The sequence below is a fragment of the Psammomys obesus genome, unplaced genomic scaffold (assembly GCF_907164565.1).
Source record: "Psammomys obesus unplaced genomic scaffold, mPsaObe1.curated_primary_1811, whole genome shotgun sequence".
Classification (NCBI taxonomy): domain Eukaryota; kingdom Metazoa; phylum Chordata; class Mammalia; order Rodentia; family Muridae; genus Psammomys; species Psammomys obesus.
The window spans coordinates 10,416,690-10,443,245 of record NW_026596166.1 but is presented as its reverse complement, the minus strand read 5'-3'; the positions used below and the strand labels follow the sequence as shown (position 1 = coordinate 10,443,245).

Here is a 26,556-nt window from a genome sequence, read left to right as displayed (position 1 = left end):
GGACTGGAGTTGTAGGTGTTGTGAGTTGCCGTGTGGGTTCTGGGAAACAAACAAGGGTCCTCCACTCGAGCACTAATGCTATTCGCCACAAGCCATCTTTCCAGCCCCGTCCCTAAATTTCAAGGGTTTTTACAGAGAGAGGCAGCATCTCTTCTTTCTGAGGTTAAAGACAACTTCCCACTAATGTTTTTCTGGTGTCTGAACAGTTTTGTTTCTTATATGTAGTGTCTTACTCCAGTTGGGGTTCATCTCATGTTATAAAATCTGAATCTATTCCTACATATCTACCAATTAGCCCAGGTACATTTTTTTTTTAACTCCATCTTGAACCCAGTAGGTTAAGAAAACACTTTGATTACAGATATTCTCAATATCATGGGGGATTAGTTGCAAGAGTGACCCCTTTCATTCCCCCCACAAGGTATCCAAATCCTCGGGTGCTCAAGGTCCTTTATAAATTGGCTCAATATTTGCACAGAACCTACTTACATTCATTGAAAGGCTTTAGCGCATCTCCAGTAGTACAATGTAAACAGTGAGTAAATATTTGTTACCTGCGATCTTTAGGGAACATCAACAACAGTATCAACTAAAAAAGAAATCTGTGCATTATCTGGCACAAGCGTGATTCTTTTCAAAAGAGATTTCTGATCACAGGTGAGATGAATTCACAGATGCACTCCTGGTTGACAGCTGCTCCGCGAAGCTGTACTCCACCTGTTGTGGAGAACACGCTATTCCCGCTCATAGCTTAGAGAGACCTGGAGTATATGTTAATGGGCCAGTACCATATTGACTTAATCATTAAGGCCTCATGTATAAGAAATTTCCTTTCTTTGGATTAAGAAAGCAAAGGCTGGGGCTAGAGAGATGACTCAGTGGTTAAGAGCACTGGCTGCGCTTCCAGAGGACCCGGGTTCTATTCCCAGCAACCACATGGCGGCTCACAAGCCTCTATAGTGGGACCTGATGCCATCTTCTGGAGTGCAGGCATACATGTAAAAAGAGTACTCATAAATAAATAAGCAAAATTAGAAAGAAAAAAGCATACATAAAAAAAAAAAAAAAAAAGACAGACAGACAGACCCTACCTGCACTTTGCAGCGATCCAGCTCTTCTTTCAGACTTGCATTTTCTTGTTCCCATTTTTCAGAGCTGCAAGTTCCTGGCTCTTCCTTCTGGCATAGCATTTCTGCCAGACGTTGATTAAGTTTTTGCAGTTCCTCCTTGTTTTGGGAGTTCTTTTGGCTGAGTTCTGTATTTTCTGAATCCAACTGTTGGTTTTTGCTTTTTAAATCTGCAACCTAATTAAAATTGAAATATGTTTTAAAAAACTTGCTGCCCTACTTTTGCTGTTTTTTTTTTTTTTTTTTAAAGCAGATTTAGAGATTTTTCTCCTCTCTCAATGTACAGTTTAAACACATCTCTGTAAGAGGCTACCCTGCCACAGGGCAGCCTTTCATCTAGCCCTGGTCCCTCTGACTGTGGAACAGTAGTTCCTGACTGTCCTAATGCTGGGACCCTTTAATACAGACCCTCATGTTGTGGTGATCCCCAACCGTAAACTTATTTTTTGTTGCTACTTCATAACTGTAATTTTGCTACTATTATGAATCCTAATGTAAATATCTGTATTTTTCGATGGTCTTAGGTGACTCCTGAGAACTGCCCAGTCAACCCCAAGAGGGGTCATGACCCACAGGTTGAGAACCACTGCTGTGGAGGAAGCCCCTTTTGTAATAAAGAGCCTTTTTTTTGTAATAAACTTAATTTTCCTTTGCGTGCTCTCTGTTAATCACAGATAATAACAAAACAATATATGCTCCTTATTACAAATTCAACTAATTCAGAGGTGTATAACATTTCTGGGTTCACCTGTTTCTGTTTGTTTAGTCCAGCCTTGCTGACTTACAAAGAAAGCATATACATTGATGCTTTGGCAGAAGGCTCCCAAAAGTCTCCCTAGGAGAGCTATCAGTTTACTCTCGACAATGTAGATTTTATTTTCTCATACTCTTGGATGTTTAACTTTTCTTCTGTTAGTTTAGTAGGTGAAAAAACCGAAGCTATTTAAATTTCCCTGACACTCTGAAGCCGGCCTTCCTGCATGTTCTGTTACGTCTGTGATTTGATCCTTCCCATCTATTGCCTATGTTTCAGCTGAGTTCTGCCACTTATTTGAAGTAGTACAAGACATATTTTGGATGTTACCTTGGCTACTTCGGGTACTAAAAATATTCCTTTTCCAAGTATGTCCTTGTCTTATGACTATTTCAGATATGTCCCTAAATAATCTTCCCATCCTTGAATACATGTTGTAAGATTATACAAAATGAGCATTGGATGGCACAAGCCAGCTGAACCAGCTACAAGTCTGTGAAATGATATGCAGATTTCCTGGCATTCTGTATCTGTGAATTCTGCCTGAAACTTTCTGCGTTTAATCAGAAAAATGAAGGAGCTGACATTAATCAAAATCAATAAGGGCTTTCCACATGTATTGGACATAAAGCTTGTACTATACACTTAGGGTCTATAAATAGTCTGGCTATTACTTTTCCAAGGGCAGGGACCTAGTTTTGAGCCACTATGAGTTGAGTTTCCACTATCAGCCTCAGAATTTACTACCTTACCATTGTGCACAATATATTATTCTAGTAACTTATTTCATTTGTAAATTTTACATTAAAAAAATTTCTGAGTCAAGAAACACTTGGAAATTTTAAGTGTTTCCTTACCTGTTTCTTTAATTTTTCAACCATCTTCTGAATTGAAGCCTTTTCCTGTTCTACGGTTTCTATTTTCTGCCTAAAGGAGCAATGAAAACATGATTCAGGAGTGAAGCTTTTAAAATTGAAGGTAAGTAGTTCCTAGTCCTTGTCAGATTTAACTGTGTTATGTCTTACCATAGTTCTTCCTGAGATCCACTTAATTCCTCTAATTTCAGGCTCGAGATGGTATCTTCTTCATTTAAAGTAGTAATTTCATTTCTTAAAATAGAATTTTCCTCTTGAAGCTTTTCAGATTCATATCTGAAGTGTAGAGATTTAAAAAAAAAGTTACAACATGGCAGTCATCTGGCATCTTTGGGAAATATTTTCTAGTAACTTCCAATATAGTAAGAATTTCATGCCAGTTAAAGTAGAAGTCTAAATTAGTAGACTCTTTGTACTTGGAAATCAAGTTGTACCATATTGAGTAGCTACTTTTGGGAAATAAGAGTTTCACTAAAAGAAACTCTTTTAGTGAAAGAGGGGGTGGGTGGCTGGAAATCCTTGAGCATGGAGACAGGGATCAGGACTCAAAGCCAATGCCGGGTGTTGACTTCTCAATGGCGGGCAGGCTGCTTTGAACAACCAGCTTCATTTACTTCAGTCTCAAGCCTGCCCTGCTCTGAACAGACAAAAGCCACGTTATTTAGGGATTTGAGTTTTAGCTTAGATGCCCAGGGACCTAAAGAAAGGCAATATACCGCATAGGCCAAGGGGTACACCAACATTTATTCAGCTTTATTCTTCTCACTATGTTCTGAGGTTCTGAAGTAATAAACACAGTCTGAGGAAGAGGAAACTCAACATTCGAAACTGAATTATTTTGTTTTGTACCATTAAGATACTTCTGACACCATGTGATATTTTACAGATTAAAAAAAAAAAAACCCAACTTGGCTAGGTATCCTAAATGCGGTCCGGTTGCATTTCACAAAGTCAGGTTGGCAGTTTTTAAAAGTAGTTCACTTTGTCTTCGTCCCCCAAGCATGTTTATTAGGATTGGATAAGGCCTTGGTAAAAAAAAAAAAAAACAAAAAAAACCAGACGTTCTAAGATAAAAATTTACTGTTTGCAGGACACCGGCATATGCTTGAAGTATGGAAGGAAAAAGCATAATCCATTCGGTACGTTTTCCTATGTTAGTGTAAGAACGCTGTCATCTACCAAGTGGGTTAATACTATGCGAGAGGCATTCACTCCATGTAACAAGCTTCATCAGAGGGAGGACAGTAGCATTGAGCGAGAGGGTGCGGGTCCATCCAGAAGAGGTAAGTGCTGGGAAGGGGCTAAGGACGAACACGTGGTTAAAGAGCAGACACCCCCACACGCCTCAGGGATAACACTGATTTGCTACTAGGAAGGGGGACGCCTCCTAGACAGGGTTACTCTAGTTGTTAACACACACAGAAGCGGACGGCTAGGGCTCCGATCTTCTCGGGACTAACAGGTTAGTGTCTCTAGGCACGGCAAGCAGCGGCGGTCAGAGGTCAGCTCAGAGGTCAGAGGTGAGCGGGCGCTCTGCGGGCGTTACCTCAGGAGCTCGACCTTGCGCTGCATCTCGCCGCACGTGGTCTGCAGGTCCTGCATCATGGCCTTCAGCTCCTCCTCCCTCTCTCCCTGGGGAGGAGCATCCCTCTGCTTCACGAGCGCGGCCACTCGCTCCCTCAGCTTTCTGGTGAGCTCCTGCAGCTTCTGCTTCTCCAGTTCCAGCTCGGCGATGGCGGCCTGGTGTTGCAGACGCGTGTCCCGCAGGCCCCAGAGGGCGGCGCTCTCCTCCGGAAGGACCTGACTCTCGGCGCCGGGCTCTTCCGGTGGTGCCCGGAACCAGGCCGTTCCGCGCGCTCCGGTGGCAGCGAGGCGCTGAGCGCCACCCTGTTCCCAGCCCTGGGCTCCCTGCCTGCATCCTTCTAGGTGGACCGTGGACGGGCCCTCTTCCGGAGCCCGAAGGAGCTCGAGCACCTCCTCGTCGGAGATGACCTCCGGGCTCTGGAGGTGGCTGTGGCTCAGCAGCGGGGCGCCCTCCAGCATCATCTCCGTCCTCCCCTGGAGCCTCGACACCAGGGCCCCGAGCTCCTCGTTCTCCTTTTGCACCTCATCGTGACTCCTCTCCGGGCCGAGGAAGGTCTCCATCACCTCCTCCATCTTCCTCACCTCGCCCCGCAGCCTCAGGACCTCGGAGGTGAGCTCCTGGCTGCCGTCCAGCGACCTGCCGTAGCGGGCCTCGGCGAGCCTCAGCTCGGCCCGCAGGCGGGCGTCCTCAGAGGACGCCCTGTCCCGGGGAGCCGCCCCGGGGGCCCGCCCCAGCGTCTTCAATCTCTTCTTGAGCACGGAGGTCTCAAAGAGCAGGTCCCGCTTCCTCTCGGAAGCCCGGCCGCAGTCTGCGCGCGAGGCTGGGAGCTGCCCCTGGAGCTGCAGGACCTGGCTCTTCGGGTCCCAGGATCCTGTCGTGGTGTCCTCAGTCCTGGTATCCTCGCTGCTGTCAGGCTCGGAGAAGCACTCGAGAGAGGCCTCCGACTCCTGCCTGCGCGCAGAGCTTGTTCCTGGGCTGCCCAGGCCCCGGGCCTCGCGGTCTCCCGGGTCACTTAGGATGTACTTGGTGGTTGCATTTTCTCCTCGCCCCATCTGTGATAGAAACGGCTCCGCTTGCCCCCGGGAGCTCCCGGAGACCTCACTCATCCGCTCCTCCGTGCAGGAGGACGCCCCTGAGCCCGGCTCTAACCTCCTCAGCCTCTGCTGCAGTCTCGAGATCTCCGTGGCCATCTTGGCGTTCTCCTTCACTGCCCGCTCGTGGGCTCTCTGCAGGCTGGCCAGGACGTCTCCGTTCTCCTCCAGCAGCCGCTCCCCCTGCCGCAGCAGGCTCAGGGCTCCGCTGCCTTCTGCCTCCTCCTCCAGGCAGCCACCCTGAAGCGCCAGCAGAGAGGCCTGCTGCTGCTGCTGCCGCCGAGCGTCCCCCAGCGCATCCTGCAGCCTGCGCATCTCCGCGCTCATCTCTGCCTTCTCTCGCTCCAGGGCCGCCAGCCTGCCTAGCATCTCTCGCCTCTCCTGCTCTCGCTCAGCCTGCAGCCTCTCGAGCTGCCGGCTGGCCAGCTTCTCGGAGGCCCCGGCCTTGCCCAGCCCCTGCTCTCGCTCCCTCCGCTCTCTCTCCTGACCTCTCTTCAGCTCACAGATCTGCTCGGACAGGAGGCTGCGCTGCTCTTCGGACGTGTTCCTCAAGTCCTCCAGATCTCGCAGCAGCTGCTCTCTCTCCAGGCTCAGGCCGTTAAGGTGTTCCTTGTACGTCTGCTCCACCGTCTCCAGCTCCTGGCTCAGGGCCAGAGCAGTGGCCTTCTCCCTCTGAAGCAGCTCCTTCAGCTGCTCCTGAGCTTCCGTGCACTCCTGAGTGAGCTCATCCTTCTCAAACTCCCACTGAGACCTCTCCTCCATGTGCTGATCCAGGAGGTCCTTCAGCTCCCGGCGGCAGCGCTCCTCCAGGCTGTGCAGGGCATGTTCACAGCGCTCAGTGACTTTCTCATAGTCAGCCTGAAACTGGGCTTCTAGCTGAGAGGCTCTTCTATTACACTCTGTTTCCATTTTTTCCCTAAATGTGGTCAACATACAGCATTACTGAAACCGCTGCCAACTCTGGAAATAAACCCAGCATTTTTCCCACACGCAGAGGCTGTCGGGCAAACAACAGGACCACTTTCTACAATGATCTGATTCCTATGTGGTTCATGTGTACTGGGGAGGGATCTCTCTTCTGGGAGCTAGGGCCACTGGCCATGAACGAAGAAAACTTATCTTTCTCTGAATCAGGGGGAAGCCTACAAAACCAAATCCTTTCAAATCCTGAATGTACTTGGGTGGTTTAAACGGATGCCTTGAAGTGGCATTTCACATTAAATGACCATAGTGACCTCATTCCTCATCCGGGAAATTTTTTTTTTCACCTGAATAAAGCAGGTATGGTAGTATTTCAGTTGCATAAATCAGACATATTAATAATTGCCTTCTGCGTTTGCTTCTTAATAAAACAAGGTGGGAAGCTTGAAATGCCTCAGATATACCTGGGCTTTCACACAGGGACAGTAAACACAAAATGCTGTTTCGTAACAGGGAGGAAATGTGCGCACATCCTGAACCCAGTTCCTAAATAGGTTTTCTCAGAAAGCAACAGCACCCAAGTAGGAAGGACCTAGTCCTCACCTGAGCAGGGAGACAGTAGGTCTCAAACAGAAACAATTCCTCCAACTGCCCGTCCTCCCCCACAGGCACACACCTCAGAACAATTCAAGTGACACCCCCGTCCCCAGACACCAAGGGAGGCTCCCTGGTCAATGGGCAAAACTGGTTGGGTTAATTTTTAAAGCACCTGCTCAATCTATGGGCTGCTCTGCGCCCCCTCACCAGGCCCTCCAGTCCTCCAGGACCAACAGGAAGCTGTGCCCGGGCTGCCCCCCCCCCCCCTTACCTTCCCTCCTGAAGCTCCCTTTGGTGCAGATCCGAGAGCTCATTCCTCAGCTCCTCTTTCTCCAGGGCGTGCTTCTCCGCCAGGCTCAGCAGCTGCTCCTGGTGCGACCGCTCCAGGTCCCTCGCCCTCTCCTCCGCCGAGGCAGCCTCCCGAGCCAGCGCCTCTGCCCGCCGGCGGAAGCCGTCCTCCGCCTGCTGCAGCCCGGCCTGCAGCCGCCGCTCGTACTCCTCCCGCAGCCGAGCCTCCTCCTCGCCGAACACCGCCTGCAGCTGCCGCTTCTCCTCCTCGTGCCTGCAGCTGGCCCTGCGCTGGGCCTCCTTCAGCACCGCCACCTGCCCCTGCAGGTCCGCGATCTCGCCGCGGAGGTCAGCTAGCTGTCTCTCCAAGGTGTGCGTTTCCCGCTCGTACTGCTGCTTCATGGCCGCCTGCTCCTTCTCACGGGCCGCCCTGCTGTCATCCAGCTGCTTTTCGTAATGGTGCACCTAGGACCGGTTGGTGAAAACCATTGGATGCCTGGGTTCTAGGCAATGGGGAGGGGGTCTGGGGGTAGAACATGCTTCTGTCTGTCCCGTGGGAAACTCTTGTTTTCTCATTCTGCCTGAAAGTGACTTAGCTCAAAATTGCCTCAATTGTAAAACACTAAGCTTTAAGCAAGCTTTAAGGTCCGCTTTTATTTGTTTAGGTACATCTCTGTATATGTGCTCGTAGGTGTGTGTGCAGGAGTGAGTGTGCAAAGGTGAGTCACTGCAGCGTTATCCCTTGTCCCTTCTTTCTTCTGATAGTTTTCTCATTGGCTTGGGATGCAGCAAATAGGCTAGGCTGGCTGGCTGGCTGGCTGGCTGGCGAGCTCCAGGGTCGCTCAAGGAACTAACAATTTCTTGCACAACTCTGTGTTTCATGCGGCCTGCAGAGTACTTTACAGAGTTGGAGAAACACTTGAAGGCTTACGCTAGATATTTTATGACCCTGAGTTTGTAGTAGGTGAGGAAAGATGTGAGGGCAAAAGGAAGCACATGTGAAGATCCGCTCTCTTCATAAACCAGTAAAACTCGAGTGAACAAATGAAAGCAGAGGCTGGGGAGACAGGTAACGAGAATCTCAGGTTGATCTCCAAAGTCCACATAAGCCGGGCATGCTGGCTCTTACTGGTGATGCCAGCACTAGGGAAACCGAGGCAAAGGATACCCTGGGCAAGCTGCCTAGCTAGACTAGCTGCAGAGACGCCCATGCGCAGACAGAACTCAGCCGTCAGAGAGTGAGACTGTGAGGCAGAACTTACTTTCTCTTCCAGCTCCAGTCTCAGGTGACACAGGTCCTGGTCGTGCTGCTCTTTCATCTGCCCGATGACCAGCTCTGCCTCGATGCTCATATTCAGTGGATTGCATTCTTCAGAACCCAGCCCTGAAATACACAGAACTGATGACCCTGTCTTGAGCTTCTGAGAGTCAGTGACACACTCTGGCGAGGGGGGTGGCTTCACTAGGGAACCCTTTTCAGCCTGATTTCCCATGTACAAAGCACTTGGAAACAACAGAAGTCATGAAAAGATTCTCTGCTCTTCAAGCATCAAGGCAACAAAGTGGGAGAAGGCAAATAGATCCTCATAAATACAGGCGGTGTGCCAAACCTTAGCAGGATCCATCATTTTGAATGATAGACGGGTGTGTGTGGGATACGTGGACTGTGAGCTCTCAGCAAAAATGCTATGTAGTGAGGAGACAGCATGAGGTAGAGTTTGATTAAACTAACCAACATTCTGTCTATCCAGAAACTACCCAGTGACAAATTCAGATGGATGATGCGGCAGGGGACCAGATGAATGGCTAGCACTCTTACTCCTGTGTCTTTCGGAGCTAATTTCATGGGCCGCGATGTTTAATCCAACCCTCAATACTGTACATGATTGCTTTACTGTCATGGTGTCTAGGGGTCTAGCTTATTTTCACCTTAAACAATCAGCTACAAACGGGTTGGGTCAGCGGTATGGGTGCAGGCAACTCTGGAGAAAATCCTCAACACCTTCATGTGAATTTGCTTCTCCCACTGCCCACGATAAGCACCAAGGGATAATTGAAAATATGAGCAGAAGCTGAGCGTTGAGCTAGCGCCGGGTCAAGTATATCTGTCACTAGGTAGAAATCTCTTAGGGAGGTGAGATTCAAATATTTTTCATCTGGATACATGCATGCAGATGGAGAATTGTTCTTGAGTGGGGTTCTAGCAGCTGGGATTGAGTGTGTGGCCTTGGGCTTTCTCCTCATGTATTTTGGCATATACCCACTCCAGGATGGTAGAGTTTCTTGGAACTAAGAGCTGACATTCAGGTGAGCTACATCAAGTGAGCCCAGAAAACAAACAAACAAAAAACAAAAACCCTCACAACTTCATACACCTCTTCCCCAACCGCCTGTTGATACTATAGCAGAGAGGTGAGGGAAGGAATAAAATACCTTCCTGAGAACCAAAGGGAAGGGAGAAGGCAGAAGAACCCATAGGAGCCTTGCTGAAATGAGGACCCACGGTACTGGGGAAAGAGGCAGGATTCAGGCAAAGAGCTGAGAGCAACTGTATGACGGATCCCAAACAGTACTGCCACCCAGCCTCGCTCCTCATCATCTTGCTCACAAAGCCACAAGCTCTTATTTGCTGTTCTGCAGAGGCGAATAAGGCATTTAGCCTAGCCAGCCTATGAAAATCAGTGATGGGTTCTGTAGTGTGTGGCTGGCTAACTCTTCCAAACCATCTTCATACCAGGCAGACCCTGGAGAGGTGGAGTCAGCAATATCAAAGTCACAAATATTTTTTTATAGAGTCCTCAAGGACAAATGAAAAACCCAGCCACGAGTGAAATAGCTCAAGAGACGAGACTGCCAGAGTCTCTCCCTCCCTACACTCCAGTGTTCTGCAGTGTGGCACGAAGCCATGGTTCTAAAAACTAAGTCAAATGCAGATACCAAAGAGAGCGTGTGCAGAATGTGTTTACCTTGGTTGGGCTCAATACCGCCACTGTGAACACCGAGTTCTTCAGACAGCAGGTCCTTACACGGGAGCCGGAACCCTTTGCCTTGTGCCCGGTATTCCTCCAGCTCCGACTGGAGCTCGTCCACTTGGTCTTGTAACAGCTGGAGTGGAGAAACCAACGCCAGTCTTACATGTGGCATCAAGAGCACAAGCAACAAGAGAAACAGATAAACCGGAGAACGCTAAAATATAAACCTTTGTGCTTCAAAAGGCACCAAGAAAGTAAAAAAGATGGGGCCTGAAGTGAGAACGCGGGTAGGAGCCTGTCTTGTGTACAAGCAACCTTTATTCTCCTGTTTCAGTTGTTGTCTGGGAGGCTTACTGCCTCCATCTGCTAACCTAGGCCTAGAATGTTTTCTGCCTCTGAGACTTACTGCTTAATAAGCCCACCCTTTCCTGTTCTTTCTGAGCTCTGGGCTGGGTGGTTTAACTCAACTGTTGGCTCAGACTCCTCTCCCAGCTGACTTATTCAGTCTGGCTGTTCTCTAGGCCTCTGAACTGCTCTGCTTGGCCTCAAACTAACTGCTCTAATCTCCTGGCTCCTTCTCATTCTCTGGCTCATTTGGTCTTCACCTGAGTTCTCTCTCTTTGTAGCTCATCTCTGTATTACTGTCCCAGTAAAAACTGTGTCCCTTCCCTCTCTCTTCTCTGAGAGTTGGGTATATCCTATTCTGTCAAGTCTTTCTCTGACTCATCGCTGTTCCTGCCACTCAATTAGACATCACTTTTAAACATGGGTACTTTCTTCTACAAACTAACTTTACTTTCATTGTTTGGGATTAAAGGCCTGTATCACCACACCTGGACCTAAGCTTTTCTTTACCTGAAACTTACTCTATACCAACCTAGCCTTGAACTCAGATCTGCTTGCCTCTGTCTCCTGGATTAAAGGTGTGTTTGTATTCCATCCGGATCACACAGACCTAGAAGATCTTTGTATGTTATTAGATCTCTTATTAGAGCAGCCATGTTCTGAATCAACATTCCTCTACAATCTCGCTCACGCACAGGATCTGAGTTTGGTTCCCAGCACCCATGTCAGGTGACTCACAATCACCTGTGACTCCCACTTCCGGGGGGATCTGAGTCTCTCTCTTGGCCTCTGTGGTTACTGCACTCATGAGCATAAACAACACAGACAAACACATATACATATAATGAATAACAAAAAAAAATTTATACAAGTAAAAAGACAAAATATGTAATTGGAAGACAGTTTTGTCAACTATCAGATAAGACACTTGTATCTGGAATTTATAAAGACCATTAGAATTCACATTAGAATTCAAAGACAAGGAACTCAAGTTAAAAACGGGCAAAGGCTATAACAGACAGCTGCCAAAGAAGATACACAAACAGCCAACAAGTATGTTAGAAGACCGTCAATACCGTTATCTATCAGGGGGAATGATAAAATCCATGATGGTGTGTGGCAAAAATTGTAGACAAAGATGGGAGAATGGGCACTGTCGTATAGTAGGAAAATGACATGGTGCCACCACCACAGAGGAGGTCTACCAGTTCCTAGAAGTTAAACACTGATTGGTCTTGTGGCCCGGGAGAACTCTTCCTGGGATAAACCGTAAGAGAAATAAATCATAAGCCCATGTAAAAATCTGTATAAAACTATTGTTCATGACAGCCCCTAAAAACCCAAACGTTTATTAACGATTAACAAGCTGTCTGTACAATGGGATTTATTCCCCACAGAAGGAACAGGACACAGATACATGTAACAACATGATGCACCTGGACGGCATCCATTTGTTACATGAGAGAAAACAGAGCAGTAGTTGCCTGTGGCGGAGGAGGGGTGGGGTGGGATGGCGGTGGGTGTAAAAGGAGGGTGGGAGAGGAGGTGGGGGGGGGCCAGGGAGGGATGATGATGGGGGCAATAGGAGAAGCTGGCTGAAGTGGAGCAGGGTTTTCTTGGGGGTGATGACAACTCTCACACTGGGTTAGAGTCAGGCTGTACATCTGTTTGAATAAAAGACACATTGTACTGCTTGAATGTGCAGAATGTATGGTATATAACATGGTTTCAGTAACAGATCTTACTGATGAGTTCATTAATTTACATGATTAGACCTAAAAGACAAAACTTAATGCAGCCACCAGAGACGTGTCCCTTCTTAGATGAGCACTCATGGCTCCTGTGCAGCCAGGTCAGAAGCAATCACTTGAGGGGAAAGATTTCCTCATCTCTGCCCAAGTATGGGCTGTATTTAAATTAGAACTCAGTTCTGCGTACCTTGTTAAATAAGTATGTTTGGCTTAAGAAAAAAAAAAATCAAATTCCTAAGCTTAGGGGAGTTAACTTAAGAAACAAACAGGGCAGGGCAGTTGTGCTACACGCCCTCAGTCCCAGCACTGAGGGAAGCAGAGGCAGGTGGATCTCTGGGCTCAAGGCCAGCCTGGTCTACAGAGTGAGTTCCAGGACAGTCAGAGCCACATAGTAAGACCTTGTCTTACAAAACAAAACAAAACAAACAAACAAAACAGAGACAGACTCTTGCTATTCATAAGAACAGCTGTATCGGCTAGGCACTGGAAATGGCGTACAAACTAAAAATTTGAATGGTTTCTGCTCCTAGTTTTTGCATTTTTCAAACAAAGGAATATGTTCAGAAAAATATCACAGAACAAAATCAGGTCATATCAAGTTCAACGATCAGCTAGGGAAAGCTAAATTTGGGATAAGCATATCAATACAGCCACATGTTTCTTCACTCAGCATAAAACCTGAAGGCTCTTAGTATGACTGCTTACAGTCTAGGATACTGAATAATATCAATAGCTAACATTCCTGTATGTGCTTAGTATTTCGCTGGCTCCCTTCTCAGCATTTAGACAGATTCTCTCTGACCCTGCGCAGCCGCCCTCTGGGAGGGCACTCATTTCAGTGTTTAAAGGAAGTTAGGGCATGCACAGATTTCGGGAGCTTGACAAGTCCCGGAAGGGCTGAGGCTCGGATTCGAACCCAGGCCCACTTGTGTTTCTGAGTTTTCATCAGCCACTCACCCTGCACTGTTGCTCATATTCATTTCTCATCTGCGCCAGCCTCTCTTCTTGAAGAAAGAATTCAGCACTGCTGGGATCGAGGTCACCAAACTAGAAAGAACAAACAAAAAAAAACACAAAAAACCAAAGCTGTCATTTTTCCCAAGGGCCCTTCTTTGACCTATCACATTCCAAAGATCCCAGTTTCGGGTGTCACCCAAGCTCCCAAATATGACAGGAATGAGGCCTTTAAGCAGAGACACCACCAGCAGGAAGAGGAGGAAAACATCCAAGAATGACGCATTCAGCTTGGGTAGGGAGCCCATCTTGGTGCCAAGCAATGCTTCCCCTCACAGCCACCACTCTAAATTCAATCCTGAGACGTTACAATTTCCTTTAGGCACCCAAACAGTTCCCTAATAAAAATGCTCTTGGCATTGCTTCTGCTCTTCCGGGTGAGTGACATTTTGGGCAGCTCACCAGGAAATAGGAAGTAGACAGCTTTACCTTTTCCGCTAAAACGTTTTCCAAATTGCGCTGAAGTTTGTTTGTCAGGTTCTCATATTCTGCCAACTTCTCCGCGTTTTCCAGAAGCTCATTTTCCAGGCGATTGTTTTCCTTGAGAAAGTTGGGAAAATAAACGTGGCAGAAATCAGAAAAACTGTTTCATCATTTTGTATGGAGTACAAACCAGGGCTTAGGATTAAGAAACCTGTCTATCATGAAAGCTAGAGAAAACCAGAAATCAAGCGATGATGAAAAGGCTAATACCTAGCTCGTGACACAAAAATCTGCCTTTAACAAGAATCTTACAGGGGCTGGAGAGATGGCTCAGTGGTTAAGAGCTCTGGCTGCTCTTGCAGAGGACTGGGATTCAATTCCCAGCACCCACATGGCAGCTGTGTGACCTGAATTTAACTCCAGGTCCAGGGCTTCTGACACTCTCACACAGACATGCATGCAAGCAAAACACCAGGGCACATAAAGTAAAAATAAATTATAAAAAATTAAAACCTTACAAAATTGTGATGTTCCACGTCTTAGCTACCCATGTGGATACTGAGCACTTGAAATTCATCTATAAACAACCGAGCCAGGCACCATCACAGGAAAACCCACACTGGGTCACACAGAACAAGTCACAAACATAGAAGACAACACGGTGATTTGTGCTCACTGGTTCCATTTCAAAATGGTGATGCCTTGTAAATACTGAATTAAATGACTCAAACTTAATTTCACTTTTTAAATATGGAAACTGTATCTTGATAGCAATAAACGATTTTTTAAAAAAGAAAGTATGTATGTGTACACATATATGGAGCTTTACTTTAATCCTATACAGCCTTACACTGGAGCATTTTAAATGACATATTCTTCATGTATCGTTGAGTGTAAGAAGCCTGGTTATAAAGTTCCACTCCTAGTTCCATTTCAGCAGGTTCTGGCACAAAGGCACTCGCCATCAATCTTGATGTGACTCACCAGGACCCACACGGAGGAAGGTGAGAAGTGTCTCCTGAAAGTTGTCCTCTGACCTCCCCGTGTCAGCCAGCGTGTGGCCCACCCCACAAATTAACATTACAAAGAAAGAAAGAAAGGAAGAAAGAAAGAAAGAAAGAAAGAAAGAAAGAAAGAAAGAAAGAAAGGAAGAAAGAAAGAAAGAAGGAAAGAATCTTCTTGTCTAGCCATAGCAAGAAACTCAGAAGAACTACAAAAAGAGTACATCTAAAACTCATTTTAATTCATTGGACATTACAGGTTATAGTTATTTTATAAATAATTTTGGTTTAAGGATATAGAAGTTACCCATAAATAGTTCATAACTAATATGTATAAGCTAAAGTCACACACCAACTGAAACTCACAAACTTTCTTTCCCATTAAAAAGGAAAAAAGATCTTTCACAGTTCTCTAGAAAGATGTCACCCACATTTGTTAAAAAAAAAAAAAAAAAGCCGTATAGACTTGCCACTTGACATATTTTCTTTCTTCTCCAGTGTTAAGGGCTGATTGGAAGAATGTTATTTTCAAAGTACATTTTGCCAAAAGAATAAAGAGCCAGTATATTTTTAATGTATTCTAGTTCACACTCTCACATAGCAATATGGAGTTTAAAAAAAAAATGTACTTAGAGCCTTCAAAAAAAAAAATACTACCTTCTCCTAGAACACCAACTCTTACTTTTGTCTCTCAGAGAGTATCCACACTCTGCTGCTGAGCCTATAGGAGCAAACCCTGCATTCCAGATATTTGCTGCTGCTCTGGAAACCAGACCAGACACTGCTCCCATGGACCGCAAGAGGGAGGCAGGGATGCAAACCGCTACAACAGCAAAGCTAGAGCTCCTGATGACAAGAAGAGGAGGTTTAAGGGGTGTGGAGAGGGCAGGTAGCCCATAGGACATGGTGAAAAGGGCATGGTGGAGGAACAGCGGCTTGTGGGAGGGGCGGGACACTGCGAGTAGCTGAGGTTAGAGCATCGATTCTCAATCAATGGGTTGTGACCCCTTTGGGAGTGGAATGACCCTTTCCCAGGGGTCACGTAAGGCCATCGGAAAACACAGACATTTACATTATGATTCAGAACAGTAGCAAAATCACAGTTACGGAGTGGCAAGAAAGTAACCATGGCTGGAGGTCACTACAACGTGAGGGACCGTGTCAAAGGGCCACAGCAGCGTTAGGAAGACTGAGAACTACTGGGTTGTGGCAGCGAGGATGAGCACCGCGGCAATGTCTGTGATGGCCAGCACTCCATTTTTTAAATTAACTTTTAAAATTGATTCTTTGTGAGTTTCACATCATTCACCTCTGTCCCGCTCATCTCCCCATCCCTTGCAACCTCCCCCATAAAGAAATAAAAAACAAACATAAATTTAAAAAAAAATAAACAGGACATAAAACATCTTGTCATGGAAGCTGTAGTGTGTCACAGTGTGTTCCACAGTATACCTTTCATTCACACTTCTTTGCTTGCAAACGTTCACTGCCATGAGCCTTTGGCCTCTGGCTTCTGCTACACTGTCGATACTGGATCCTCTCAGATGTCCTGCTGTTGCCCCGTGCCATAGAGATCCTGCAGCTTTGGATCTGCAGGACTGGCCCTTTCCTACACTCATTGGCTCGGCCTCTCTGCAACTGTGTGGACCTGAGCTGAGGGGCACCTCACAGTAGCAAACATTTTCCCTGGACCTGCGGTTCTGCAGACACCTTACTTGTACCATCTGATATGATAACCACACTAAGGTAAGGAGTAAGAGCCGCTGGGCGACCTTCTGTCCGTTAGGAAACGGGCTTGAGTAGCTTCATCAAGGCTCCCCTCCCTGTAGGCAGCGGGCCCCAGAAGCCTAGTACTATGCTGTCTGGAATGGGAGTCCAGAAAAGAGGTTGGCTCCCTCCACTGGGGCAGAGGGAGGAAGAGGATTACAAGAGGGAAGTCATGTTTGGAGGTCCAGAGGATGAGACTAGGGGGCAGATAGGAAGGGGATGCTGAGGATGAGGACAAAACTAGGGAGCGTCTCTGGGACTGAGGATGTCAGACAAGTCCCAACTAGTCCTGAGGAGCAAGTGCCAAGGCTGCTGGGAAGAACAGGCTATCCTCATGGACGCTGTCCACACACCAGACCTGGGACTCCTTTAGTCCAGATGCTAGCAAGGCCACCACTATGTCCAGGCCATAACCAGGGAGAATCCTTGGATTCTCTATGCCCTATGCAGACTTACACCCTCAGGGAGCTAGTGTTCTGTGTAGAGGCCTAGCGTGGACCCTGACCACGGCGCTAACAGGAAGAAGCTTACCTTCAGGGAGAGGGCAAGGCGGTCCCGGATGTAATTCTCTTCTGTTTTGGCCTTCTCGATTTCCTGCTCCAGCTCCACCCGCTGCTTGGCTGCCTGCTGCAGGATCTGTTCCCTCTCTTGGCGGAGTTCGCTCTTTAAGGCTGCTATGCGCTCCTTGTATTCTTCATCCAGTTTCCTGTAAGGAAGGACGATAGCAAAACCTAGAGGTGGCCTTTACGTCCCTTGGAAGACAGTAGGTGGACATCCCCAAACTGGACACGGAAGCACAGATTCAGTGTGTCCTCAACCTCTGCAGTCAGCTCTTTCTTCCCTGCCTGCCCTGAGCGGGGAAGGGTAGAGGTGAGAAGCAGGGTTTGGGAGGGATGGGGAAGGACCCTGAACCTCGCCCTTCTGGTCACACCTGAGGTTGTACTCATTCCTTCGCTCGATGGCCGCATGGTGATCGTCCACCTCTGAAGCCATCAGAGACTTCAGCTTTTCCGCTTTGTCCAGGTCCAGCCGTAGCTTCTCCTTTTCTCTAACCACTTGGTCAACCCGTTCCCTAGAATCAGAAATAAAGTGAGTTAGTAGAAAGCTGTTTCTAAGCAACCAGGAGATTCACCCTTCCCCACCCCACCCCCCCAAAAAAAGCCTCTCATCTGGCTTGCTTCAGTACAAACACAAAACCCAGACAACCAAAACCTTCCCCAAACAAAAAGGCCTTCAGACGCTCTGGCCAATCAGAACCCCTGCTCATTCCCCTTCAGCTGAGATAAAGGACAGCCACACTGGCCTGTGGATGGGAAAATATGCCCAGTGGTGGTGATATGGGAGGCAAGCTGTAAAGGGAATGGGCCAGGCAAACCTTCTGCTCAACTTACAACAAATGCCGGATCTCAGCCTTGAAGCTAGCCAGAGCTGCCTGGTGGATGCCATTCTTGGTAACCAAAAGTTCATTTTCAAGAGCCAGCGTCAGCTCTGTGAGGTTGACATTTCCATCCAGGCTGAAATCCAAGGCCTGGGAATCAGAACACCACATAGAGTCAAAACAAATGACAGGCCCCAGCTTCAGAAAACAGAAAGTGTGGAGGCAGACTGAAGCCAGCCTAGAGAGCAGGGGGCGGGGGGTCCCTCTCCTTAGGAACAGCTTTCATTTAGAAACACTGTTCCTTAAGGAAATTAAGCTAGGCTGCTTGTATCTTATGAAACCCATCCCCCACCATACACACACTGTAAACAAATGTAGTAGTATAATTTCAAACTCTGACAACCAAAGATGAGTTAAGAGCTTTCCTGTATCACTAATTTGAGGTTAAACACAGAAATACTCAGCCATAAGCTTCTGGTTAAAGCAAGCAGGAAAAATTAAAATTAAAAGTATGTTTCAAAAGATAAGCTGACACCCCTTTCCTGGGATTGCAGTTTTAGCTGCCACACCTTCAGGATCTCCTGGCTGTTCTCAATGCCTTCTTCCTGCCAGGTGTCCAGTATCCTCTCCACAGACGCGTGGCCCATCCCATCATCCAAGCAGGAGAACACCCGGAAGCCAATGGTGCTTGTCATTCCTGACGAGGTTGTGGTCCGCCGTCCACTCTCGTCAAAAGACTGGAAGAAGAGCCTTATGAAAACTGAGTTGGACTGCGGAAACCCAGCTAGATGCTGATCAAGACTGGGACTGCCCAGTCCTGGCTACAGAGAGCAGAAGTTAATTTACAAGGCAAGAGGGAGAAAGCCATGCTGTGTTCTTGGGGGTTGGTCTGGCGCTTGTATTATTTTGATGCTAATAACTGGCCCTCAAGACACTGTTGCTGCCTGGATACGCCTCTCCTTGTTGTGTAAAACTACCTGATTGGCTGATTAAATGGCTTATACCTGGGTAGGGCAGAACTGGTAGGTGTGGCTGAGGGTTTTTGAGGACAAGAGAATCATGGGAAGAATTAGGGAGAAGAGAGGATACCACAATGAGTCAGCGTGGAGAAGGAACTACCTGGGCTGGGAGGAAGGACTCCAAGGACGATGTGGATGGAGAAAACACCAAGATGAAAAATATAAGCAAGTCTCATGGGATTATGGATGGAAGGGAGCCCAGACCAGACAGGAATGGTTAAGGCAGATGACATTGGATGGGGGATGGGAGATAGATGGTGAGGTTGCTGAGACAGTGTAGGTGAAATATCTGGCCAGCCCAAGGTAAATAAGGCAATTACAAAATCTAACAGGTGTCTGTGTCTTCTTATAGGGCAAATAATAAACATTATTTAGCCCAATACCTTTTAAATTTACAATACTGTGTCTTTAATGTATGGTTCCCAGTGACTCAAGCCCACAAGCTTATCAGAAAGAAACAATTCTGGGAGAGCTTCTTCACCCTAGAAGAGATGCATCTCTACTTGATACCAGGTTTCTTCTACCCTTCATCAAGAGGCACAATTAGTGGCCTTCGTACTCTGTAGTTTGTGGCCGTTTTTCAATCCTTCCTTTCCTTTCGAATGGCTTAGTCTTTCTCATTCACTGAATACTTCTTCTCCTTGGTATTTTGCTTTAGACAACAGGTTAATTCACTCAGAATTACTAAATGGGTTTTAAGCACTTATTCTGAAAGATACTGTTCTGTTGGTTCTTTCCTAAGCTAGGGTCTCATGGTGTAGACGGCGCTAACCTCCAGCTTGCACCGCCCCTCTCACCTCTGCCGCCAAGTGTTGGGGCAATAGGTGTGTGCCACCACTCCCAGCTCTGCACACTGATTTCTTACCTGCATAGAGAGATGCCGCTTTAGCTGCCTGTAGGGAGTAGATGCCGATGGCGTGAGGGATTTTCCAGTCTTAAAAAGACCATAGAAAAAGTCTTCGACACTCATTGTACCGTCAGGGTCAAGACTGAGAAAGACCTCTTCTAGCATCTAGGAAAGTAATCATGTGTTGTTATTTTTTTTAATTTATTTTTTATAGTTTATTCACTTTACATCCTGATTATAGCCCCCTCCTGCATCTTCTCCTGGTCCTGCCCTCCCTCGCTTCCATCCCCCCCATCCTCCTCCCCTAGTCCTCAGAAATGGTGAGCCTTCCTCCCATCTGATACCAGCCTTTCAAGCCTCATTAGGACTGCCTGCCACCATCCTCCTCTGTAGCCTGGCAAGGCCGCCCCACCTGGGGGAAGTGATCAAAGAGTATGCACCAGAGTCCACGTCGGAGACAGCCCCTATTCCTTTTATTAGAGACTGAGCTGCCTATGGGCTATATGAGCAGGGGGTCTAAGACCTCTCCATGCACGGTCCTTGGTTAGTGCATCAGTCTTTGCAGGCCCCCCTAGGTCCAGATTTGTTGGTCTTTTTATGGAGCTCCTTTCCCCTCTGGGTCTTTCTATCTTCCCTCTTCTTCCCTAAGACTCCCCGAACTCTGCCCAAAGTTTGGTTGTGAGTCCTAGCATCTGCTTTGACCCCCTGCTGAGTGGAGTCTTTCAGAGGATTAAACACACAAATACCACATTCACAACACACCTCTGGCCAGCAGAAATCCACACCACTGTTGACTCCTAGGACTCCAGACACATAATTTTGTCTCTATTTTCTCATAAAAGAATTTCCCTCTCCAGAAATGATTCCCTCCCCCTCACTCAAATGAAATAAAACTCAACTTCCATCACCTCTGTAATTATATGCAGTCATAACAATCAACTGTTTTTTTTTTTTTTTTTTCTTTTTTATTCATCCTTCCAGGACAGGCAGCCTTAAATGTCACAATCTTAAAAAAAATTCCTTAAAACATACAGCTCCTCCTAATCTTAAAATCTAAGTTAGACATTCATTATTCCTTTAAAATGTGGTGGTTCTAAGTGATATCTTGCTCATATTCAAGTTTTCAAATTGGCGTGTGTGATGGTTAGTGCTAACTGTGAGCTTGACAGGATTCAGGATCACGTGAGGGGGCCTCTGGCCATGTCTGTGAGGGGTTATCTTGGTGAACTGAAATGGGAATCTCTGCCCACTGTGGCTGGCATCCTGGACTGTCCAAGTGGAGCTGGGCAGTAGCATGCATTCATCTGTTACCTGCTCCTGATTAGGAATGTGATAACCAGCTGATTCAAGTGCTTGCTTCTTTATAACTTCCATGCCATGATGGACTATGCATGAATGAAGGGGCAGAATAAATCTGTGCTGGTTTGAATGAGAACAGCCATCAGAGGTCCATATAATTTAATGTTTGGTCCACAGTGGAAATGTTTAGGAAGGATTAGGAGGTGTGGCCTTGTTGGAGGGGGGTGTGTCACTGGAGAAGGGCTTTAGGTTTCAAAAACCCACATCAGGCAGTCTTCCACACCCCACCCCCCGACGGCTGCCCACAGATCAGGATGTAAGCTCTTAGCAGCTGCTCCAGTCCTGTGCCTATCTGCCTGTAGTCTTGCTCCCTGCGATGATGACCATGTACTCGGCCTCTGAAACTGTAAACAAGCCCCCAGTGAAATGCTTCTATAAGTTGCGTTGGTCATGGTGCTTTGTCATAGCAATGGAACAGTGACTAAGATAAAACTCATTCTCCCTTAAGCTGCTTTTGTCAGGGCTTTTTATTAGAGCAACGAGGGGGGGAAATTCAGACAGCGTACTAGCACAGCAAAGCTGGTCTGAGAAGGACTGCAGTGACTGCTCCTTGGAACATGCTGAAGTTGTGTGTTAATGTGTTAGTCCGGGAAAGACCAGCTCTCTGTGAAAATGATCTTGTGTGCATGTGTAAAAGGAGGATCTCAAGATATAGACAGATGAGGGAATTTTGGCTCTCCACTTTGCACTCTCTGAGGGCCTTCATATGATTTTCCTCATATAACGAGGAACAGGGAGACTGGACCATAAACCATGTGGGCGCTTGTCAGAGATGGTTTGTTCTTTAGTCCCACAGGAATGGAAAGGGGGAAAGGGTAGCATGAGTCACAGAAGCCGCATACAAGAGGAAAGGCACAGACCTCCTACCATGATAAAAGTTTATTGTGAGCCAGGCCTTTGAGAACAGAATAGAAATCACAGAGATCTTCTAATATGCATGCTGTATTAGGCTAAGGGAGGGGCCTAAGGCGGCACTGCAGCTCCCATGTGATGTCCAGACCACTGAGAACATATGATTCCTTTGGGACAGTATTCTGAGACAAGGAAACTCTTTTAGAGGTTGGAAATCTGGGGAAGACACAAGAGGTTCTGACAGAATCCTGTACACTGGGGACAAGACGCTGAGGTTGCCAAAATCCTTCAACTTTTCTTTCTCACTCTCACCAATCAAACAAAACAAAACAAAAACAAAAACAATGTCTTAGAGGAAGTGGCTTTGAGAACCATCCAACCAGAAGTGTCCGTAAAACCCCATGACCTTAGGCAAATGAGTGTAGTTTCTATGTGGCCTGATCACCCGTCATCACTTATTCTATTCAGATTGCTGGAGTAGTAGACTCTTGCCAGTTATTTTAGGTCAGAGCTTAGGGTGAGAAGTGGTGGGTATGACTATAGAAAGGGCTCGGTGGTCAGAACTGGGCTCAAGAGAATGCAGGTTACCTGAGCAACTGAGGCACCTGGCCTCTTTGGGGACAGGAGCCCCACTTAGAACAAGGACATTTTCATTTCCCACCCTGGCCAGGTCTGTGGGTAGCTGACTTCCCAGTGCGTTGGGTTGGAAACCAGTGTGTAGAATAAGGTTCAGGAACGGGGACAGCCACAGTGGGCTGAAAAGTGACACAAGTGACCAAGGCATGGAGGCTTCAGAGACCAGAAAGCAAGTGGCAGGGACCAAGCTTGCTGAGCACATGGCTGCCTGTGGCCTCCGGAGAAAATGGCTGTGGCTTGCTATTACCAAATATTCAGGGCAAACTTCCAGTTTCAAAGAGTGTGCCTCAAAGTCCAATTTTTGAAATACTGAACGGGGCCAAACGAAGTCATCCTTGGGTTTGATGTGGCTCTGAGGGAGCTAGCCTGACCACCCTGCCTTCTTCGTTGTCCTCGCTTACAGAAAGTGGGGTGTGAGTGACTGCCAGAGAGATCGAATCTAGTCCTCCTTCCTAAAAACAGGGAGCAGCAGGGACGTCACTGGCTTCCTCTGCAAAAGGCTGATGAAGTTCAAACCTCTAAATTCCAGGCTCCTGCGTTGATAACATCAGCTTGAACTCAGCTCCTCTGGGTTCAGAGCTTAGGGACATGAACTGCAGGGCATCTGCTGACTCCTCTTGGTGGGAGGGGGTGGAAACACTGGGCAGGAGCACGCTGGATGAGCAATGCCTTCCTAATTCGCATAGCTCGGGGAAAGAACTGAATGTGCCCCTTTGTCGTCTCAGGTTTTAGGAGCTCCTCCCGTGGAAGAAAAGGAAGCCAGTTCCATGTGAGTGGCTGCAGCTTCTCTTCCAAAAATTGTTCTCAGATCAATAACTCAAGTTTGTGCAATGTTTCTTGGTAAAAGATAAAAAAAAAAAAAAAAACAAGAGAAAAAAACAACCCCGAGGCTCTTTGTACTGCACTGGTTCAGAAATTAGGACAATTAATTTAATTTTATGACTCAGTAACCACTGTTGAAAAATAAATGAGCACTGAGATGTTACAAAGGTTGTCAGAGGGTTTATATAATGGTCACATCATATGAGAAAAAGAAAAAGAAAAAGAAAAAAAAAAACCCAATTTTTTTTTTTCCTGCAAGTCAGGCTGCTTGGCAGCTTTTAAAGATCCATCTCTTTCTTGGTTAGAATTTGCTGCTACCACTTTTTCCCGAGGAGGCAGCCAGCATGGTGTCAAATATCATTATAATCAAGGATTCTGGAGCAATGACTGTATTCCTAGCCTCTAACTCCCCCTAATCTTTGTTTGTAGCTTTTTTGAAACACAAGTCTTAGAATTCAAGGTTTTTTCTGTGCTTCTCAGCTAATCCTGAAGATCCCCTCTTGAGTCTTCAGAAAAAAAGTAAAGCAGAATCTTACACCATAAACTCTCTGGGGGCTTCAAGACTCTTTGCACTATCAAAACTACCAACCTGCCGACCCCACTCCCTCACGGCCAGGATCCGGTTGCTGTACACAACCAGGGCTCCCCTCACAGCAGAACAGACTTCGGTCTGTGGCTAGTGAGGCCGCCTGTCCTGTGCACCACTCAGTCTACCCAGGGGCCCGGGAAGGACATTGAGATCTTTCCAAAATGGAAAACGCATCAGGACTTCAAAATTCTCTCCTAACTCAAGCCCGTGGCTCTCCTTAATCCTTCCTCCACGTTTCCCCACATTTTACTCCTTGGTTGATGTTTCTACAGCTTTGTGTGGCTGGATGTGCTCGACTCGTCTGGTTTCTCACACGTAACACAGCGGGCGACCATACCATACATTCAGGAAGTTCAGCTGTGTCAGCGTCGATCCCTGTCACACAACATGACCTTCCCCAAGACAAAACCCTTCTAGGATGTCTTTTTTTAGGAGAAAAGAACGCCATGTCTCTAATGTGGAAGCCTCAGTATGGCTCTTCCCAGCAAGTGGGCAGCCAAGCTCTTCTCCTCATTCTCAAACGAGAACAGTGCGGGGCTTACCGCTCCGTCCACGTTCTGCAATCCGTACTGTTGGCAGATGGAAACCAGCTTCTTCCGGTTCAGGTGACCATCCCGAGTGATCCCCAGGTCTTCACAAACCTCTTGCAGTTTCTCTTCTATCCAGTCTTGAGGAGGACAAGACCCACTGTGCGATGCATTCAGGTCATCTGGGTTCCAAAACCTTAGCTGGCCTAAAATCAGAGCAAAAATTGTGTTGCCTCCAAAGGAATTGCAGACAGACGGTGTCTATTACATATATGTACATATCAATGTACCCTTGGAAAGTAATTCAAATGTGTTTTTATTCTTTCGCATGTGTGAGTATTGTGCTTGCATGTATGTCTGCACACTGCACACACTTAGTGGGAACTAGAGTTACAGATGGTTGTGAGCCGTCCTGCGGTACTGGTGACTGAAACTGGGGCCTCTGAAAGAGCCATGAGTACTCTTAACCGCTCAGCCATCTCTCCAGCCCCCAGATAAGTACTGTATGAGACAACTATAAATGCTGACCCCGCTTTGATTTTTGTGCTGAAGTCCCGGTGTAAGTGGGGGTACTTTGTGCTCTGGGACAGTCACCCATGGGAAAGGAACACTGTCCTGTATGCACGAACTCAGATGCCTTGACTGTGGCTTCCAGGAGCTTTTTCACTTCTGCTTTCTTTCTGGTCTGAGTATTAAAGCCTCTGTTCCTCGGAAGGAAACGATCAATAAGGAGCCTCTCAAGGCTCATCTATTTTCCAAATCTTTCTGACCCACGACCGTAAACTTGAAAGACACCCAAGACCGTAACTTGAAAGAAGAGGATGCAAACTACAAGTCTGTTGGTGTTTGTAGACGAACGATAAGTTCTGTTTACAGAGAGGGTCAAACCCTCCGGGATGCCAAGGCTATTCTGTACTAACCATCCTGCTTCTATACCGGCGGTGTATACGTGTGCCAGCCCCTGAAGTTATCATTTAGACGTGGGATAATTATGAGCACGATTTTATGTACCTGGAAGAACCATGGAGGACTGAAAGGGGTAGCTATTTATTGACGGAAATTAAGCCCATTACTGTCCTGTTATTCCAGCTCCGAGAGCCAGAGAACACATTGTTTTAATTAAACTTAACCACATCTCATCTGGGCTTAAGCAGGAAAGCGGCCTGAGGGTCCCGAGGCTGAACCACAGTGCCATCTGGTGGCTGTAGGAGTGTTGTGTTCGGCGTCCGGTGTATCTATAAATCCTGGCCACTTGGAAGGGATGTATTAATAAAATAGTACATCCTTCACGCTGGGGGTTTTCACACATTTCTTTGAGAGCCTACCCACAGGGTAAATGGTATGTATGTAAGCCGCTGCTGCAAATCAACTGCCCTCTCTCTCACAATGCTAATAAGATTTGAAGAGTACAAGTGCACTTGGAAATGATTTTTTTTTTCCTGTTTCTATTGGTCCTACTGTTAGCACTCAGCTTACTTCCAGTGGGAAAAGCAGGGAAGTGGGTGCCAAGAGTTCCTTAGCCACAGAGGCTGGGGCCTTCCCTCCTCAGCAGTCCCTCCCCACCTCACTGTCATCTCTTACCTTCCGCTTCATACTCCTCACTGCGTTGGGTCTCCCAGCGCTAGAAAAGGCAAGAGACAATTAGTGAGCATTTGAACCCAGCTTCTGGACCAGATTACTTCTAGCTCACAAATCACCACGTGGGTTAGTCACGTGACTTTAGCCTTTTCAGTCAACCAACCAATCAAGACGCTGAAACCTCTTGAAATAGACTGGTCTTTGCCGACTTCACCAGCACAAAGTGCTGTCTCTTCACACCACTAGGAATTTGTCTTATCGTTTTCAAGGTTCCTTACTCAACAACAGAACCTACTACAACCCATTAATCCAGCCCATAAAGGAACATCCAAAGTTCACCAACCAGCAAATGTTCATCCAAATTTACAAATCTATGTTCCAAGTGCTCACCTTCCTGATACATCATGGGAACACATGCAAGAGCAGCATATTTCTTGT

General features: G+C 47.0%; 1 protein-coding gene across 4 annotated transcripts in view; it reads right to left on the bottom strand.

The window, feature by feature from the left end:
• The window catches only part of Nin (ninein), a 100,350-nt gene that overhangs the window by 26,411 nt on the left and 47,383 nt on the right, over positions 1-26,556 (bottom strand). For 3 of the 4 annotated variants that reach the window (XM_055595512.1, XM_055595513.1, XM_055595514.1), the window contains exons 5-20: positions 26,122-26,161; positions 24,556-24,746; positions 19,774-19,920; positions 18,459-18,626; positions 17,903-18,039; positions 17,443-17,583; positions 17,043-17,217; positions 13,750-13,860; positions 13,264-13,353; positions 10,205-10,343; positions 8,501-8,622; positions 7,222-7,703; positions 4,303-6,348; positions 2,907-3,032; positions 2,739-2,808; positions 1,092-1,304 (exon numbers count right to left, since the gene is read on the bottom strand). In XM_055595512.1, the coding sequence (XP_055451487.1) occupies positions 1,092-1,304; positions 2,739-2,808; positions 2,907-3,032; positions 4,303-6,348; positions 7,222-7,703; positions 8,501-8,622; positions 10,205-10,343; positions 13,264-13,353; positions 13,750-13,860; positions 17,043-17,217; positions 17,443-17,583; positions 17,903-18,039; positions 18,459-18,626; positions 19,774-19,920; positions 24,556-24,746; positions 26,122-26,161 (4,398 nt within the window). The remainder of the gene's footprint in view (positions 1-1,091; positions 1,305-2,738; positions 2,809-2,906; positions 3,033-4,302; positions 6,349-7,221; positions 7,704-8,500; positions 8,623-10,204; positions 10,344-13,263; positions 13,354-13,749; positions 13,861-17,042; positions 17,218-17,442; positions 17,584-17,902; positions 18,040-18,458; positions 18,627-19,773; positions 19,921-24,555; positions 24,747-26,121; positions 26,162-26,556) is intronic. The other variant, XM_055595515.1, reaches the window with a different exon arrangement.